This window comes from Emys orbicularis, chromosome 21, assembly GCF_028017835.1.
Source record: "Emys orbicularis isolate rEmyOrb1 chromosome 21, rEmyOrb1.hap1, whole genome shotgun sequence".
Classification (NCBI taxonomy): domain Eukaryota; kingdom Metazoa; phylum Chordata; order Testudines; family Emydidae; genus Emys; species Emys orbicularis.
Window position 1 is genome coordinate 4,254,483 of NC_088703.1, and position 19,837 is coordinate 4,274,319.

Below are 19,837 nucleotides of genomic sequence, written 5' to 3' on the forward strand. Positions count from 1 at the left end.
GAGAGGGGCTGAGTTAGGGGGTGTCACCCCAGGAGGGAGGAGGGGTCTGGGATGGGGGGTTGCTCTGAGAGGGGCTGAGTTAGGGGGTGTCACCCCAGGAGGGAGGAGGGGCCTGGGATGGGGGGTTGCTATGAGAGGGGCTGAGTTAGGGGGTGTCACCCCAGGAGGGAGGAGGGGCCTGGGATGGGGGGTTGCTATGAGAGGGGCTGAGTTAGGGGGTGTCACCCCAGGAGGGAGGAGGGGTCTGGGATGGGGGGGTCGCTATGAGAGGGGCTGAGCCAGGGGGTGTCACCCCAGGAGGGAGGAGGGGTCTGGGATGGGGGGGTCGCTATGAGAGGGGCTGAGCCAGGGGGTGTCACCCCAGGAGGGAGGAGGGGCCTGGGATGGGGGGTTGCTATGAGAGGGGCTGAGTTAGGGGGTGTCACCCCAGGAGGGAGGAGGGGCCTGGGATGGGGGGTTGCTATGAGAGGGGCTGAGTTAGGGGGTGTCACCCCAGGAGGGAGGAGGGGTCTGGGATGGGGGGTTGCTATGAGAGGGGCTGAGTTAGGGGGTGTCACCCCAGGAGGGAGGAGGGGTCTGGGATGGGGGGGTTGCTATGAGAGGGGCTGAGTTAGGGGGTGTCACCCCAGGAGGGAGGAGGGGTCTGGGATGGGGGGTTGCTCTGAGAGGGGCTGAGCCAGGGGGTGTCACCCCAGGAGGGAGGAGGGGCCTGGGATGGGGGGTTGCTCTGAGAGGGGCTGAGCCAGGGGGTGTCACCCCAGGAGGGAGGAGGGGTCTGGGATGGGGGGTTGCTCTGAGAGGGGCTGAGTTAGGGGGTGTCACCCCAGGAGGGAGGAGGGGTCTGGGATGGGGGGTTGCTCTGAGAGGGGCTGAGTTAGGGGGTGTCACCCCAGGAGGGAGGAGGGGACTGGGATGGGGGTGTTGCTCTGAGAGGGGCTGAGTTAGGGGGTGTCACCCCAGGAGGGAGGAGGGGTCTGGGATGGGGGGGTTGCTCTGATAGGGGCTGAGTTAGGGGGTGTCACCCCAGGAGGGAGGAGGGGCCTGGGATGGGGGGTTGCTATGAGAGGGGCTGAGTTAGGGGGTGTCACCCCAGGAGGGAGGAGGGGTCTGGGATGGGGGGTTGCTATGAGAGGGGCTGAGCCAGGGGGTGTCACCCCAGGAGGGAGGAGGGGTCTGGGATGGGGGGGTCGCTATGAGAGGGGCTGAGCCAGGGGGTGTCACCCCAGGAGGGAGGAGGGGTCTGGGATGGGGGGTCGCTATGAGAGGGGCTGAGCCAGGGGGTGTCACCCCAGGAGGGAGGAGGGGTCTGGGATGGGGGGGTCGCTATGAGAGGGGCTGAGCCAGGGGGTGTCACCCCAGGAGGGAGGAGGGGCCTGGGATGGGGGGTTGCTATGAGAGGGGCTGAGTTAGGGGGTGTCACCCCAGGAGGGAGGAGGGGCCTGGGATGGGGGGTTGCTATGAGAGGGGCTGAGTTAGGGGGTGTCACCCCAGGAGGGAGGAGGGGTCTGGGATGGGGGGGTCGCTATGAGAGGGGCTGAGCCAGGGGGTGTCACCCCAGGAGGGAGGAGGGGTCTGGGATGGGGGGTTGCTCTGAGAGGGGCTGAGCCAGGGGGTGTCACCCCAGGAGGGAGGAGGGGTCTGGGATGGGGGGTTGCTCTGAGAGGGGCTGAGTTAGGGGGTGTCACCCCAGGAGGGAGGAGGGGCCTGGGATGGGGGGTTGCTCTGAGAGGGGCTGAGCCAGGGGGTGTCACCCCAGGAGGGAGGAGGGGTCTGGGATGGGGGGTTGCTCTGAGAGGGGCTGAGTTAGGGGGTGTCACCCCAGGAGGGAGGAGGGGTCTGGGATGGGGGGTTGCTCTGAGAGGGGCTGAGTTAGGGGGTGTCACCCCAGGAGGGAGGAGGGGTCTGGGATGGGGGGTCGCTATGAGAGGGGCTGAGCCAGGGGGTGTCACCCCAGGAGGGAGGAGGGGTCTGGGATGGGGGGTTGCTCTGAGAGGGGCTGAGCCAGGGGGTGTCACCCCAGGAGGGAGGAGGGGCCTGGGATGGGGGGTTGCTCTGAGAGGGGCTGAGCCAGGGGGTGTCACCCCAGGAGGGAGGAGGGGTCTGGGATGGGGGGTTGCTCTGAGAGGGGCTGAGTTAGGGGGTGTCACCCCAGGAGGGAGGAGGGGTCTGGGATGGGGGGTTGCTCTGAGAGGGGCTGAGTTAGGGGGTGTCACCCCAGGAGGGAGGAGGGGCCTGGGATGGGGGGTTGCTATGGGAGGGGCTGAGTTAGGGGGTGTCACCCCAGGAGGGAGGAGGGGCCTGGGATGGGGGGTTGCTATGAGAGGGGCTGAGTTAGGGGGTGTCACCCCAGGAGGGAGGAGGGGTCTGGGATGGGGGGGTCGCTATGAGAGGGGCTGAGCCAGGGGGTGTCACCCCAGGAGGGAGGAGGGGTCTGGGATGGGGGGGTCGCTATGAGAGGGGCTGAGCCAGGGGGTGTCACCCCAGGAGGGAGGAGGGGCCTGGGATGGGGGGTTGCTATGAGAGGGGCTGAGTTAGGGGGTGTCACCCCAGGAGGGAGGAGGGGCCTGGGATGGGGGGTTGCTATGAGAGGGGCTGAGTTAGGGGGTGTCACCCCAGGAGGGAGGAGGGGTCTGGGATGGGGGGTTGCTCTGAGAGGGGCTGAGTTAGGGGGTGTCACCCCAGGAGGGAGGAGGGGTCTGGGATGGGGGGGTCGCTATGAGAGGGGCTGAGCCAGGGGGTTTGATCTGCACATAAAAGTTTTGCTCGCATAGCTATATTAGTGAGGACGGAGTGTGTGCATGTGTGTTTGGGGCAGGGGGGAAATCACACCCTTGGTTGACATAGCTGTGTGGCAAAAGCCCTAGTGTAGATGCAGTTACACTGGCAAAAAAAAGTCCTTTTTCTAGATTTATAGCAGTTTGAGAACAGGTATAAACTGCATCTCCCCTAGGGAGGTTGCCACCATCGTTATGCTGGCACACCCTTCCTAGGAGGGACAAGGTCTCTGTATTTTGGAAAGAGTTTTCAAAAATCACCTCTGACCACGATTGCACTCACAGAGTGTGTTACTGGTCTACTGTCCTGGCAAAGTGCTCCTAGAATGGATGCAGGTATCCTGGCAAAGCTGTGTTTTGTGTCCGTATAGTAACCCACTGCCCCATGAGTAAAACAAGCACCGCTTTGCTGGTGTAACTCTGGCTATGTCCCAGACTCTGCTGCCCCTGCTCTGTCGGTCCAGGCTGTGAAGAGATGTGATTCCCTGACTGGCGGAAGACTATACTATAGACCGGGCCTTTGTCTCCCAAGTGATTTTCCTACCTCACTCCACCTCCAAGTGACTTTCAGTGAGATTTGTGTTCCTAAGGCCTGGTTTACACTAGAGTTAGATGGATGCCTGGCAGCTTACATCGGCATAAGTATGGAAGTGTCTACAGTTAAATTTCGCTGCCACCGACTTAATAACTCCACCTCCACGAGCGGCACAGAGTCAAGTTTGAGGTAGTTAGATCAACACAGTGTCAGTGTAGAAGGCACTGCATTGCTTATGCTGACTGGTACTGGCTTTCAGGAACCTTTCAATGCCCCACACCGACAGTACAATTTATACAAGTGCTCCTGGTGAGAACAAACACCGCTGATACAAGGAGCAAAGTGTAGACACAGACACGCGATGTAATTACCATGGTAGCTGTATGCTGACATAAGTTAGGTTGATTTAATTTTGTAGTGTAGACATGTCCTTACTCGGTCTTTGGCAAAGCCTGCCCTCTTTCAGCACCTGGCCAACACTCCAGAAGGCTGATGGCCAGTTAAACTAAAATATTTTTGCCCTGCTCTGGCAGCTTTAAGAGGCCTTAAAGTGGGAGGAAACAGCCCCTTGAGGATCCCCCCATGCAGGGGGCCTCTGAGTCTTTTGTGTAACCCTTCTGCCCATCTAAGTTGGCAGCAACAAGGGCCGGGTTCTGTGTCTAAGGGTTCCGTTTCAATAACGCAATGCAAAACTGGCTCGAGCCCCCACCCAGTGACCTGGGACAATTACATACCACCCCCTGGGTACCTCTAAGAGGCAATACTTCCCCTCTCGCAAGCACAGAGTCTGAGTGTAGCAGAAAATGTTTAATAACATGAGGTAAACGACATCAGCATAAAATTGGAAAAACACCACAAACAGGATTCATAACACAAACCATGAGCAAAAAAAACCCACCCCAGCAAATTGGGCTGTGTCCTATGCAAACAAGATTAGCCCTTGGAGTTCTTTTCCACACTCGCCATAATTCACCACCAGATGTCAGGGTAGAGCTCATCCTGACTCTGCTTACATCTGTAATTGACATGGGGGGCTCAGAGAAAACCTCTGCTTGTCTCCAGATAATGAGGCGTGTACAGATGGCCTAAAGCCTCCTTAAATTCCCCCTTACACCCAAACTTGTCCATGCCCCAAGCACAGACATGGATCACCAAGATCAGGAATTCTGCAGCAATTAAAAAACAACCGAACATAATTTAAGAGGTGCCATCACCTTGAAATCTAGTCAATCCAAAAAAAGGGAGGGAGGAGGCCAAAAATAGTCCCAGGCCCTGTCCCCCGCATCTTTCTCTCTCAGTCCACCTGCCAAAATTTGTGGTTTTAAGGTCACATTTTCCTATTTTAACAGTGTTTTATCTCCCTTGTGTTTGAAGCCATGGGCCAGAACCCCAGCTGGTGTAAATCAATGGTGAGGTCAATGGATCTACACTGGTTTACACCAGCTAAAGGTCTGCTTCTGTGTTAAAGACCCACATGAATAATAGGAAAAAACTGACTAGCCATTGAGTGTACATGTTCTTGACCACCCTTCTGCTTTTCTTTGCCATAGGGAAATGAGCTTGTTAGAAGGTCTGGCCCACACGGAACTGTTTTTGTTCTTCACTATCCTCTTGCAGAATTACACAGGAATAAAACTTGATATCACATCAATTATGAGCAGCACAAGGAACAAACCACGCTTTTGTCGTCTTTTTTTACTCTCTTATTGGATGCACTGTTAGCAGTATGAGCTGTCACTAAAATATGTTTAAGGATTGTACATGCTGGAAATTCCAGAAGAAACAGAACATAGAAGGATATGGCAGAATAAAAGAGAAGGAAAATTATAGTACAGTAGGACCCAGAGACCCCCAACTGAGATTGGAGCTTCATTTATTTCTAAGAGAGGAAATTACAAACAAAAAACTCTTCTTTAAAATACAAAGAAAGCTTCAAATCTTGAGATCTTATCAAAATGAAGCCGATTTTAAATGTGCACTTAATTCCTCTGGTGCGACTAGTGATTTTTGTAGCAGTGATGTTTGTTTCTGTGGTGCAGCATGTAATCTCTTGGAAATTTACACGTAACAGACTAGTTTCCTCTCTTTATTTTGGAAAAGGAGCACTCAGTTTTAAAATATAATGATCGCCACCTTCACATAAGAAGCTCCCTATTCATAGATAACTCCTTGATTTTAAATAATCCCACTGATCAAAATGGAAGATAGCTACTTTTAATACAAGTCATTTATAACTTGGAGACAGCCTGTTATTCTAATATTTCTCCTTGATCCCTTCACGAATGAACATTCAGAAAAACTCTGCCACCAATATCCATTTAGAAAACAATAACCTATTAGGGCAGGAACCGTTGCTCCGAGGTATAGAATAGATGCTCCACTAAAATAAAATCACCATCCCATTATAATGTGCTCTGTCGCTGGGAAGGTTATAAAAACAAGCCATCCCAAATTCTCCATTTTCCAAACTCATGATTGTCTGATACATTTGGATGGTTGAGGCATAGTTTATATTGCCTAGTTCCATGCTCATAATTTGCCATAGCTTCCATTGTTGTTGCAAATGATTATATTACTCTTAAAAGAAACTTGCATTATTGCTGCGGTAGGGTCCATAAAAATGGATGTGTTTTGCCATAGTTCTGTTTAACGTCTATGCCGAACTGTAATTGTTTTATATAGAATTTAACACTCCTCACAACTAGCATTTAATTCAGCAAGTGCTATATACAGTAATGCACCATGTGTGAAGGCACAGCGACATCTCGAAAGATGGGCTGTGGCCATTAATTGTATAACGTCCTCAAGAGACAGGTCCTTATACAGCATTTCTGTATTGGTCTCTGGGCAAGATTTCCAGGCAGTGCAGGCCACTGCAGTCCAGTGACCTCTGATTCTGTAGAAAAAGCCACAGGGCACTGTAGCCAACCAGGCTAGCTGAAAGCACAAAACTCTTACCTCCATCCGAAGAAGTGGGTTGTAGCCCACGAAAGCTTATGCTCTAATAAATTTGTTAGTCTCTAAGGTGCCACAAGTACTCCTGTTCTTTTTGCGGATACAGACTAACACGGCTGCTACTCTGAAACTTGTTTTTGTAGATACAGACTAACACGGCTACCCCCTGATGCTGAGCTGGGTGTGTGCAGGCGTAGGTTCATTAGCATCTGGAGCAGAGATTCCCAGGATGCAGTGCGTCCCTGCTTTTTCTGGTCCCAGAGTTTAGTGCGGTTCTCTGTTCTCCATTCTGTATGTAAATTGAGATGTCTCCCTGTCCCATCTTTCATGCAGATGAGGCTAGGGGAGTTGTCTCTGCTCTCCAGTCTATATGCTAATGGAGATGTCTTAATCTTGTCACCCTTGTCAGGAGGGGTCTAGGTGTGTCTCCCAACGCCCTTCACTGCTCTCTGAAAGTTTTTACTCTGATGGGTTTTGGTTTAAGCAGAGGCTGGGAGCAGGGCCGGCTCTAGGCACCAGCAAAACAAGCTGGTGCTTGGGGCGGCACATTTTTAGGGGCGGCATGGCTGGCGCCAGAATGCCGCCCCTAAAAATGTGCCCCGGCCGCCCTAGCTCACCTCCGCTGCTGCCGCTCACGCGCCACGGCGCGCGAAACAGCTGATTCGCGCGCCGCTGCTCCCCCTCCCTCCCAGGCTCTCAAGCCTGGGAAGGAGGGGGAGACTCCGAGTGGCCGCGGCACCTGCGCCGCTTCTCCCCCTCCCTCCTAGGCTTGAGAGCCTGGGGGGAGGAGGCAGGGCTGGGGATTTGGGGAAGGGGCGGAGCTGAGGCAGGGCCGGGGGTGGGGTAAGAAAAAAACAGGGGGGGGGGGGCGGCCAAAATTGTTTCTGCTTGGGGCGGCAAAAATCCTAGAGCCGGCCCTGGCTGGGGGGGGGGAGGTGTCTTTCATGAGTCAGGCTGGATACTGCACCCTGGTTCCCCATGGTATCAACATGTATTGCAATCACATCTCTGCGCAGTGTATATATCCCCTTGGCATAGACAGCATTCATCTTCTTAAACACTGCTTCTTTTTTGCCCCTGCACTGTGGTAGAATTGCCAGCACCAACCCCTCCACTAGGCTGCTGGGCAGAGAGTGGTTCCCAGTCAAGGCTGGCACCAAACTTGTTGTTCCACTGGAGTAGAACCATTCAATGCTAATGGCACTCGATTGCTCTGTCACAGCTTCCTGGATGTGGTTTCTCCATCATGCGTCTCCTACAACAGTGAATGCTCCAAGCCCAACTACAGGTTGCATTCAGATGAGAGGTTGAACTATAACGTGGCAACCACAACACCAAAATGGAATTCATATATTGACACACTTGTATCCCCCAAATCTGTCACGGCCTGGTCACCTAATCCACCACCCACTAGGCAGATAATTCATTGTAGGTGGGTCAGAGTCCAACTCCCCTTAAAGGGACAGCCCACCCTGTGACAGCCCCTTTGAAGAATCTCAAGTTTGGCGTCACTCCCACCACTAAAAAACGGAGTTATTCAAAATCACTAGTTACTTTTGGAAACTTTGGCTCCTCACTCTCAAGTCATGTGCTCTGATCATTGGGCAACACTCCCTCTGCCATCCCTCTGCTTTATCACTTATAATAAATAACAACATCTAGCTCTTATCATCCATAGCTCTCAAAGTGCTTTACAAAGGAGGTCAGTATCATTATCTCCATTTTTCAGATGGGGAAACTGAGGCACATTGGGGTGAGGCCCAGATCCTCAAAGGTATTTAGGTGCCTAACTTCCACTGATGGCAATGAGAGTTAGACACCTAACTAGATCTTGGAGGATCTGGGCTGAAGTGACTTGCCCAAGGTCTCATGAGTCCCAGTCCAGTACTCTGTCCCCTAAATTCCCACCTCGCTGCAAAGTGGCTACTGCTGTCAGAGCTCAGCTTTCTAAGTGTATTAAAAAATTAAGTGCTGGCAGCTGAACCTAGGCAGTAGGGAAAGGACAGGAAGTGTGGTCTATTGTGAAATTCTTGATGCTAGCCTTGGTGCCTAGCTATCCCAATGATTAGGCCCTTAGAGGTTCCTTGACTGCTGGTGCCACTGATGCAAACAGCACAGGTGTAAGCTGTAAACAGATAAATACACAGACCAGCAACTCAGCTTTATTGAGTTCCCTCTACCTTGCTTTTACCTCCCCCACCCCCCTAACTGTTAAGTTTTTATACCTCAACTCTAGCTTGGCCATAAGCATTAGGTCTACAGGCCAATCTGATTATCATTACATTTGCTTTCTGGGCTTCTCTTCTCACCAAGCATTTAATGGTGGCACTGAGATGTGACAAATACATAAAGCTTTTTTTTTTCTTTAAAAAAGAGCCCTCCCCCAAGGGTTAAAAACTCAGTCCTAGAGCTGGATTGGGCTTTAGCAGAGCACACCAGTGATGATCCCTCCGGGGGGAAAACAGCAGAACCATTTCCCCCTGCTCAGAGAGCCCTACGTTTGGGGGAGGAAGGAGGAGAACATGGTACCCAGAGTGAAAGGAGGAAGGGGAATTAACTGCTTGAAGATAAGCCAGTCAGAGGTAAATGAAAGATGTGCTCCCCTGAGTAGATGTTCTATAGAAGCAGACATTTTCCCCAGGTCTAGCAAGGATGTTTTCAGGTTATTTATTTAAATGTACTGAATTATACTATTAATATTTACTACCGGGGCTATACACTTTGTAGCTAGTATAGGCTGACTTATTGCACACAGCAGGGACTTGAATCCCTCCATCCCCCTCTTTTTCAAGGACTTCCCCCCCCCCCCAATTCTCCTTCCCTCCCCAGCCAGAGGCTCTGTTTGCTCCTATTCCCCCTTTCCCTGGTTAGAGTGACCACCTTTGTTGGATGGAAGTAAGGGGAAACCACATGAAAAAGAAGGGGCTGCTTTATTTTAAGGGATATTTTAAAGAAACACTATTTCCCTTAGCAAATCATGTATTTTTTTTCCCTCTGAAGTGTACATTTCTACTGCCCTCAAGGATACAATGCAATTATCATTAGCTTCAATGTAATGTTTAAAATAGGACTTCTGATCAGGTTTAATACATTTCAATACATCTTAAAACAAGGGATGGGGGGGGGGAGTCACCTTAAGGAAAAAAATCAATTAAATAAGGGATGGTCCCTTAAAATAAGGGCTGGGGGTCACACTACCCCCATTCCCAGGTCCCCCACTCCCCCCTATGGGAGGAACTCTGCTTGCCCCCTATTCTACCCTGCCCTCCTCCCCCCCCCAACCCCCAATCAGCCTGGTTGGGTAAGTCTGTGAAGTCCTTATAGTCAACTCGACAACATTTCTCTGTAACATGTTAAACTCTAGAATGCTTTATTCAATCAACTCCAAAACTTCAGGGAATGTTCCTGACATCCATGGCCAGAACCATACCCATTTTGGAGAAAACCAAATGGGCAAAATCAGGGGCGGGGGGACATATGGTGTTCCCATCTCGTTAGTACAGCCATAGCTTCAAGCACCACCAGAGGTGCTGGGGATGTGGCAGCACCCCTTGGCTTGAAGTGGTTTCCATCAGATAAAGGGTTTACAGTTTTGTTCAATGGCATTCAGTACCCCCACTATAAAAATTATTCCAATGCCACGGAGCTCCACTGCAATTGTCTATTGATCAAACCATTGGTAATACTCTACCTCATCTCTGATCATCTTCCCAATAGAATTTAGCATATTGACAACACCCTGAATGTCATCTTTCTGTCTGGGGGGAAGGTTAAAAAGACGGTGACTTTTCAGCCTGGAAAAGAGATGCCTAAGAGGGGATATGATCAAATTGGGACTGGTGTGGAGAAAGCAAATTAGGAAGTGTTATTTACTCCTTCACAAACACAAGAACCAGGGGATATTAATAGGCAGCAGGTTTAAAACAAACAAACTAAACTGCTTCACACAATGCAGTCAACCTGTGGAACTCCTTGCTAGGGAATGTTGTGAAGGCCGAAACTGTAATGGGGTTTAAAAAAAAAAAAAAGACATAATTCCTGGAGGATAGGTTCATCAAATGGCTATTAGCCAAGATGGTCAGGGATGCAACCCCATCTTCTGGGTATCCCTGGCTTCTGAGTGGAAGAAGCTGGGGGTGAATGACAGGAGATGGATCACTTGATGATTGCCCGTTCTGTTCGTTCCCTCTGAAACGTTTGGCTTTGGCCCCTGTTGGATGACAGGATACTGGGCTAGATGGACCATTATGGATGCACTAAGATTGTTCTTATGTTGTTAAGTTGCTTAACTGGGAAAGAGGCTGGGGGAAATAAGAGGCACACACAAAGCCCCTACCATGGGGGAGGGGGAAATGGGGACCCTGTTGAGGGAGCATGGGGAGAAAGGGGCATGCATAGAGCCTTTTCTCAGTGCGTGTGACAAATCGAGGGATGCAGGGAACCACTGGTGTGTGCAATAAGCTTAGCGTGTACAAGCTGTGAAGCATCTTCCGATCCTTCTGGAGTCTGAATATTAGGCTTGCTCCAACAAGCCCTACCTGGCACAGAAAGACTATTGGGTTCAGCGGGAGCCTGTGTAGGGAGAGGGCTTGCACTATAGGGCTCTAGTTTTCTCCTCCTAGATTCATGGTTTAATTGCTTATAACTGGTGCTAATTCATTAATTGGGTTTTAAATAATTAACTCGTGGCATGGGGGGGGGGGGGCTGGGATTCGAACCGCCAATCTTCAGGCCCCTGCTGGGTGTTAGACCTAAACCAGAGCCTGAGAGACAGGGGGCGGGATTTTACGGTAGCTCCGCCACTATTGGCTGATCTTGAAAATGATTGGTTCTCCGCCCCCCGATTATGCTTACAGTATATTTCAGGGGAGGCGAGATTTAATGGCAGCGCCGTCACTATTGGCTGAGCGAGGAATGATTAGCATACACGTCACCCATTGGGGCGTTACGGAGGCGGGATTTCATGGAAGAGCCGCCGCCGTTGGCAGCGGGCGGAGATGTTTGGCGTGCGCGGCGGCCAATAGGAGCGGGGAGCCGGGTTTCCGCGCGCAGTTCGGAGCGGTTGCTGAGGGTAGAGGCCGCCTCAGGGGGTCCAGCCGGGGTGAAGGGGCGCGGAGGGCCCCGCAGCCATGGCGGGGTCCGGCGGCGGCGGCGGCTTCTACACCCGGAGCGGGGGCGCCGACTCGCCGCCGCTCTTGAGCCTGAGGCGGAGATCGAGGCACCAGGGGCCGGAGGAGGCGGTGAGGGGACGGGATGAGCGGGGGAGAGGCTGAGGCAATGGGGGGCGGGGCTTGAGGGGGCGGGGCTCCACACCGGAGGGGGCGGGGCTTGGGGATAAGGGACGAGGTGACGCGGGGGGGGGGGGGCAGATGCAAAGAAGGCGGGGCTGGGGGAAGTGTGAGGGGGCGAGGTTTGGAGGAGGGGGCGGAGGGTGGACAGTTGCAAAGGGGGCGGGGCTTGGGTGAGGGGGCGGGGCGACACGCAGGGCGTGGGCAGATGCAAAGAAGGCGGGGCTGGGGGAAGTGTGAGGGGGCGGGGTTTGGATGAGGGGGCGGGGCGACACGCAGGGCGTGGGCAGCTGCAAAGGAAGTGGGGCTTGGGGAGACATGGGGAGGGGGCGGGGCGACATGAGAGGCGGGGTTTGGGGGGGTGAGAAACTTTTGGCGATGCGTGGGGAGGTTGGACTAAGGAAGTGGGCGGGGTCGTCTCTTGGGTTGGGGAGATAGAGGTGAAAAGGGGCAGTGACTTGAGACCCTCCTAGGGTGACCAGACAGCAAGTGTGAAAAATCAGGATGGGGGTGGGGGGTAATAGGAGCCTATATAAGAAAAAGCCCCCAATATCGGGACTGTCCCTATAAAATCGGGACGTCTGGTCACCCTAGACCCTCCTGTGGGTGTCTCTCACCCCTCTTGGATGTAGACCCTGCCCCCAAGCATCCCCTAGCATGGGCCGTAGGAGCTGGGTGGGTCTAACTTCTTTGGGGAATGGGTGTATGGCTGTGTGTGTGTGTTTTGAGGATGGGGGTTGGGTCTCAATGGGAGCAGGGCTCTTGGTGGAAGAGTTACACACATACAAGTTACAAATACCCCCCACCCCCCGGCTGCTTCAGCAGCTTGAGGGGTTGTACAGTCTGTTGTGCCATTGGGGTGGTTTGTTTGCTTCTTGCACTCTTGGGATTCCTTTTCGCTGGATTCAACTCCTTACCTCTCCCATCAGCGAGATAGCTAACTCGCTGTAAAATCTTCCTGGAGACAGCATGGGTAGGGTTTTTTTTTTTTTTATCTTGAGAAGATCAGCCCTACAGACCTTGTGTTCACTGCCAAAACAGGTGTGCCCTTTGCCTGGGGGTAACTAATGTGTTATCCTCAGGTAAAAGCACAGTGAAGATCAAATATTTCAGTTTTACAGCAAGGTAGACTTGCTGAGGTCAGCCTGACCTCACCGGACAAATAAAACACCTTATCTTCACTATGCTTTTGCCTTGGGATAGCTCATGTGTTAGTTACCTCAAGGTTAAAAAACCCGTACCTTTAATAGTGAAGACCAAGCTATTCCCTCCAGCTGTGGTTGACCTCAGTTTGCTACACTGAAGTAAAACCACAGTCTTGTTTCCACTAGATTTTTTCAGTGAGTTAGTTGTCTTGATGTAATCATATATTTTTACAGTGAAGTTATGGTTTCTGATTGGTCTGCTTTTCTTGTTTATATCTCATTTAGGGTCTCATGTCCCAGTGCAGCAGCATATGGGTTAGAAACGCAACAGGAACTGTTCATTTTTAAAAAAAAAATCTACTACAATATTTTGAAAATAATGAAAACTGATTTCTACAAAGTCTATTTTTTTTAACAAGTTCTGAAAGCATCCCTTCAAAACTAACTGATTGGAATCTTTGAATAAAACATTTAAGCTAGTGAGACCTGCATTCACAATTCTATTTCCTCTTCAAACAGTTTTTATCACTGACACCTAAGCCTTTGCGGGGAGCTCTATTCCTATGGTCTCCCTGCTGTGCCACGGATTTCCTGTGTGACCTTGGGCAAGTTACTTAGGCCATTTCTATACTACAGCGGCACGGCTATGGTGCTGCTGCTGTAGCACCGGGGTGTAAACACTTCCTGCATCGATAGAAGGGGTTTTTCTGTCAATTTAGTTAATCTACTTTTCCGAGAGATACTGACTAGGTTGATGGAAGAGCTCTTCCGTTGAGCTAGCTGTATCTACGCTAGCGGTTAGGTCGACCTAACTTTGGCAATCAGGGCAGGAGATGTTTTCACTGCTCTTCGTGATGGTCAATCTGATTTTGAAGTGTAGACCAGGCCTTAGACTCTGTGGCTCAGCTCCTCAAAGGTTCTCAATAGCAGTTAGGCACTTAAATACTTTTGAGGATCTTGGCCTCTGTGTCTCGGTTCCCCAGCTATAAAATGGGGATATAAAGCTGCCTTCCCTACCTCACAGGGGTGTTGAGGGTAAATGCTTTAAAGATAGAGAGGTGTTCAGATACTATGGTAATGGGGGGCTTGATAAGTACCTACACTTAACTTATATTGTCATAGCTAGATTGATCAGGAGTGTGAAAAAAAACCCCACTCCTGTGACCGACACAGCTGTGCTGTCAAACCTCCCAGTGTAGACACAGCCACGCCGATTTGAAGAGTACAGTGTCCACTGGGAAGGCGGTGCTCCTGCACAGGCAGAAGAAGTCCTTCTGTCAGTGTAGGCTTCATCTATGCTGGGGATTATGCCAGCATAGACTAGTATAAACATAGTCTAAGATACTTACTTTGATCTCTGGTTTTGGAAGTATAGGGGGAAAAAATTATTTCCAGCCACTGTTTTAAAGCCTGAACATATAGTCTCTAATGATTTGGGCTGTTAAGCAATGTTTCCATTTTTAAATAAAGTTCAGTGTTAAGCTTGTATATTGTGCGTGATTGTTTGCTTGAATTTTTATTGGTTCCCTCTTACCTGATGTGGGAAACCTTGCCTTCCAGGTCGCTGGAACAACTGCTTCAAGAATCTAATAATTGGGAGTTGTTTATAAGCTCTTACATAGTTCTGACTGAACTAGACTTCAATATTTTTTTTCCCTTTTTTTGGGCAGGTTATGCTTGAGAAAGTATTGGGAATAACTACCCAAACCAGTAGTGGTTTAGCTTGTGACCCAAACACCGGGCAGATAGCATATCCTACAGGGTAAGTGTACTATATAAATGTGGAAAAGTGTAAGTTTATGTTCTGTGTCTACCTGCAAGATTCTAGAAACTGCTGCAACTTACAGAGAAAAAAATGGACATGAGCCCTGGTTGTTTTGCCAACTGTGTGTATGCAGTAATGTTATTTCACTGTTACTTTGGGGTTCCATCTTGCAGTCCTTTGTCACTCAGGTAGGCTTTACATAAGCAGAGGCTAATGGGACAGCTTGCGGGAGTAAAGGTTGGATCCCATCCCATGACAGAATCAGCTACCACTGTAAGCATATTCAGAGTAGCTAGAGGCATGCTTGAGTATCAAAATTCCAACTGACTTCAGTAGGAGATGAAGACATTCAGCATTTCATAGGGCTGTGAGCCCTTAGTAGTTTTTTTTTTTTTCCCCCTTGTGGGGCTTCTCTAAACCTTATCTCACAGGGTTCCTCAAGCAGCCAAGGGCTGGAAATGTAAAGCTCTTAACAACTATCACATCTTCTAGATCTGGCTAAAGAGGTATATTCGAGTGCTTTAAGTTAACCTTCTCATTCATGGGCATCCAGAAGTCTGATATCACTGCTGGATTAGACCTGTGAGTTCCATGGTAATGGAGTAGTTTAAGCTATACTTTTTCTTTCCTCTGTATTGACTCCACCACTTCCAGGCATAGATGCTGGAATTTAGGGTGCTGGGGGTGCTGCCGCACTCCCTGGCTGAACATGGTTTCCATCATCTACAGGATTTACAGTTTGGTTCAATGGCTTTCAGCACCCCCACTATAAAAATTGTTCCGGAACCCCTACTTCCAGGGTCAGACTCAGTCTCTGATGCTGAGAGTCAAGAAAGTGACCAAGAAAGAGTCCTGACCTCTGATCCCAGTATGACAGTGCGTGGTATGAGAGTTACCAGTTGGCCTGGCTTGTTGTTTATAAAATGTGTTAGGTGTGGGGTATGGAGGACTATATTGGAATTGCAAGCTTTCATGTTTAGAATGCGGGGTGGTTTCTTGGTCCTGCTTGCAGACTGGTGGGGTGGGTCTGTAGCAAAGCATGCAATCCGAGTCATTCTGAAAAGAGCCAGCGTATATGTCTTGCTGCCCTAGGGAGCAGCCTGTTTTCTCTCTCTCTGTTTTTGAGTTGAGGGTTCTTGTGTCATCGTTCTGATTTCTAAGAAACAAAGTCGTATTACTTTGCAACCTTCCAGCAAGAGTGTTTGTTTTTAATCTAACTTCTGTGTGTGTGCTGTGAGCATATAACAGCAAATCAAGGGACCTGATTAATCAGTAGCTAACCCACTGAAAGTTATAACAGCACAGGTCAAAGTTAGCTTGCTCAGTTACATAATAGATACATTACAGCCAATTTAAAAAATGTTTGCAGGATTAATTATTCAAAAGAACAAAATACATTTGTATTTTTTAACACAAACTTTTTAATAGTTTGTTTCCTTTATGGTGCTCAACTGAAATAGAGGGAAAGAGTCAATCATGTTGAGAATTATTTTTAAGAAACATTCTTACCTATTTTACAAATTATTATTTCTTTGTACTGCTGTAGCACGTAGCTGCCCCAATCATGGCCCAGGGCGGCCTGGTGCTAGGTGCAGTACGAACACAGAACAAAAAGACTGTTGATTTGAATTATTACAACTGAAAGAATTCTTAAAATTGAAAACTTTTCTGAATGTTAACTGTTTTGCATTTCTCTTGGCTTGTTAAAAGCCAACTACTAGTCAGATTCATTTTCTGGCCTGATGCTGTGGTGTTTGACATACAAACACTGCAGGATTGTCTCTCTTTTTTTTTTTTTTTTTAATCCCACTATTTACACTGGTATTATTTAAAAACAAAAAACAAACAAAAAAACCACCCCAAAACAAATGGGAAAAAACTATTAGCCTTGTAAAAGCTTGTTTTAACAAACCCTAAATTTTAAATTCTACTTTAAATGGTCTGTTTAACTTAAAATATTAGTCAAAAGTGACACTATCACCATCGGTATCCATTGTCAGAGGCTGAAACCAGATTCAGTCATGCTTTAAGGGTAAGTGCTTATTGCTGAACGATGGGAACAGGGGTTTCAGGTAACACTTTCAGTTATTGTAGTAATCTCCAGTTTAGTGTTAGAACAAATGCCTTCTAAAAATATAACATAACATAAACATATTAAAGTTGGCCTAGTAGATAGAACACTGGACTGGACTCTGGAAACCTTGGTCCTATTCCTGGCTCTACAACTGGCCTGCTGGGTGACCTTGGGCAAGTTGTGTCACAACTTTGTGCCTCAGTTTCCCATTTGCAAAATGGGGATAATGATACTGACCCCCTTTGTCAAGCACTTGGTGCTTGACTGATGCTGAGCTAGGGTTGCTGTTGTTGTTTTATTTAAAAAAATAGGATGTGCTTTTCTCTGCAACGCTTTCCCTTTTCTGGGAAGTCTTCCAAACTCTGAAGATTGCCATCCTCCTCTGAACACCCCAGCGCTCCACAAACCAGGTGAAACACTTATTAATGTAAATGTCTTGTTCTTTCTTTTCAGGTGTGTGGTTGTAATTTTAAATCCCCAAAAGAATAAACAAAGACACATCTTTAATACTTCCAGGTATTGTCAATGCTTAAATTTACTCACCTCCTCGATAGTGTTTATTCCAAACTTGCTTTTTGGGATTTGGGTTGCTGAGAAAGGAATGTGACTCTCAGCTGAGCAAAGTGTAACTGCTGATACTGTGCATGGCTGCTATCTGCCTACTTATGGACCAGGACCCCACTGTGCCAGTTGCTTTACAAACACATTACAAAAAGCCAGTCTCTGCCCCAAACAGCTGACAGTCTAAGTAGATAAGCTATCGTAGACTGTGTGTTTGAATAACACTATGGTGGGTAACGTCAGAATGTTTTTTCCTTATCATAGTGTTTATTGCAGTGAGCACTGTCTGAACTTTCTCTGAGGGAAAACGAAAGCTATATCTTTCTTTCAGGAAAACGCTGAGTGCTCTGTCTTTCTCACCTGATGGAAAATTTATTGTTACTGGTGAGGTGAGTTCTGCTGAAGTGTATTATAGTGTGTACACTTGGAATGGAATTTCTGATTTCTCTACCAATGCAAATGCTTGTGTGCCTGGAAAACCTGCCATAGGAATGCCCAGTTAGTGCCCTCTGTTTTGATGCTAGCTTTCCGGCCTCCATACATTGGTTGAATTCTGGCCAGTTGATCAGGTAGTACTAATTTGGAATTTAAACTGTAAAGATGAGCATTTAAACTACAGACTAACGTGGCTGAACTGTGAGTTGTCCGCACTAGGATACTAGACTAGATGGACCATTGTTCTGATCTGGGATGGCAATTCCTATTTTTTGTGTGTACGATTCAAATGGCAGCACATATTCAAATGACTCTTGCAGAACGGGCACAGACCAGCTGTACGAGTGTGGGACGTTGAGGAGAAGATGCAAGTATCTGAACTGCATGGCCATAAACATGGAGTGGCTTGTGTGGCTTTTTCTCCCAACATGAAGTATATTGTGTCAGTGGGCTATCAACATGACATGATTGTCAATGTATGGGACTGGAAGGTAAGGAACTACAGATGTCAGAGACAAATAGCCTCTGTCATTTCTCACTGAAAAGCAAAGAATTTACTGATGCCTTTACAATAAAATATAATATATCTGTTAGCTTATATGATAATCAAATGCAATCAAAATAACCCCTCCCTCATTGAAACCAAGAAAACGATCTCACTTGGGGAAAACAGCTGAACTTTGATAATCTTGTAGGCACATAGCAAACTCTAGCATTCCTGGAGCAAGGGCAAGTTTCCGAGCTGAGGACTTCGTTGACACTATCCTGCCTCCCTTTTCCTGATGAATAAGGCACACATTTTTTAACAGGGAGGGTAATTAACCATTGGGATAACTCACCAAGGATTGCAGTGGATTCTCCATCACTGGAAATTTTTAAATCAAGAATGGATCTTTTACAAAAAAAAAAAAGATGCTCTCATTCAAACAGGAATTAACTCAGGGAAATTCCATGGCCCATGTTATACAGAAGATCAGACTAGATAATCACAATAGTCCCTTCTAGCCTTATCTATGAACATTATCTGATCTCTCCTCTTCACTTGCTTGTCTATCCTGCCTCCTGCTCCCAGATGAACACTATTTGATTTCACTGTCTTCTCTCCTTCCTGCCTCCCCACTGTATTATTTGTCACACGCATTGTAATATGAAAGTACCTAGGGCCTGTCATCTTGAGCAGGTGTAGATCACGTATCATTCGTGCAGAGCTTGGAAGGTAATACATTATAATGCTTGCAGAGCACATGTATATCCTAAAGGATTTATTCACCTTTTGCAGTATGTTTGCTCCCAAAAAGAGAAGTCCAGTGAAGGCACTCCTGCTTGATTGAGCCAGCTCAGCGGTATACACATGAAGCTTCTAGGTCAAGCTGCCTTAGAGTTATTAGGAGACCGGAGTGGAGAGTGGAGGAAGCATTAGAATTTTTTCAAAAAATTTTTCAAAACCTTTTCCTCCTCCCTACCCCACCAGGGGGGCTGGAACAGGGCGGGGGTCAATGGCCCCATCACTTTTTACCTTAAGGGTGAGCGATGGGAGGGAGGATGGGGCGGAGAGGAGCAAGTGAGGGGCAGGGTCTTGGGGGAAGAGGTGGAGTGTGGAGGAGAGGTGTTGGTGGGGCCTCGGGGAACGGTTGGGGTGGGGCCATGGTTCGGGCACTGGTGCCCCCCCGCTCGTCCCCCCCCATTTCTAGTGAGCGTCCAGCATTCCTGCATCTCGCACTCAAGGGAATCACCGTTTCACAAAAAAACCTTGTCCAAATTGTCAGAAAAACCATCTTTTCTGGCAGATGAATTGTTTGCAAAATTGTACTTCATGTCAATATTCATGTGAATTGTTAAGTGATGAGGATGAAGTGGGATTGTGTCAAAATTGGCCTTGTAGTGGAATCAGGATTTCAGTCGTAACTTCCATGTCTCTTGTGCCGTGTATCTCTCATGTACAAATTATTGGGTGTTCATTTTTTGTCTCTTTACAGAAGGATACCCTAGTAGCATCAAACAAAGTGTCTTGTAAAGTTATTGCAGTATCCTTCTCTGAGGACAGCTACTTTGTTACTGTTGGCCACCGCCATGTTAAATTCTGGTTCTTGGACGCATCGAGGGAAGTTAAGGTAAACCTTTCTCATGTGCTGTACCAGTTGGATGTGGGAATACATGAGTTTAAAAAACGGTGCTCAGGATAGTCAGACAGTTGACTAGATGTCTGTCCCTGCAGCAGTCAGAGATATTCGTTTAGGTGAGTGGCGCCAAAGAGCAGTAAGGCTTTTCATGCCCTACACTCAATCTCTCTGTCATACCGTAACTT

General features: G+C 48.6%; 1 protein-coding gene across 1 annotated transcript in view; it reads left to right on the top strand.

The window, feature by feature from the left end:
- The first annotated feature begins 11,393 nt into the window (after nt 1–11,393).
- Nucleotides 11,394–19,837, top strand: part of WDR62 (WD repeat domain 62) — a 41,675-nt gene continuing 33,231 nt past the window's right edge. The window contains exons 1-6 of the mRNA XM_065421003.1: nt 11,394–11,504; nt 14,368–14,459; nt 16,990–17,052; nt 17,429–17,486; nt 17,853–18,023; nt 19,509–19,643. Of these exons, the coding sequence (XP_065277075.1) occupies nt 11,394–11,504; nt 14,368–14,459; nt 16,990–17,052; nt 17,429–17,486; nt 17,853–18,023; nt 19,509–19,643 (630 nt within the window). The remainder of the gene's footprint in view (nt 11,505–14,367; nt 14,460–16,989; nt 17,053–17,428; nt 17,487–17,852; nt 18,024–19,508; nt 19,644–19,837) is intronic.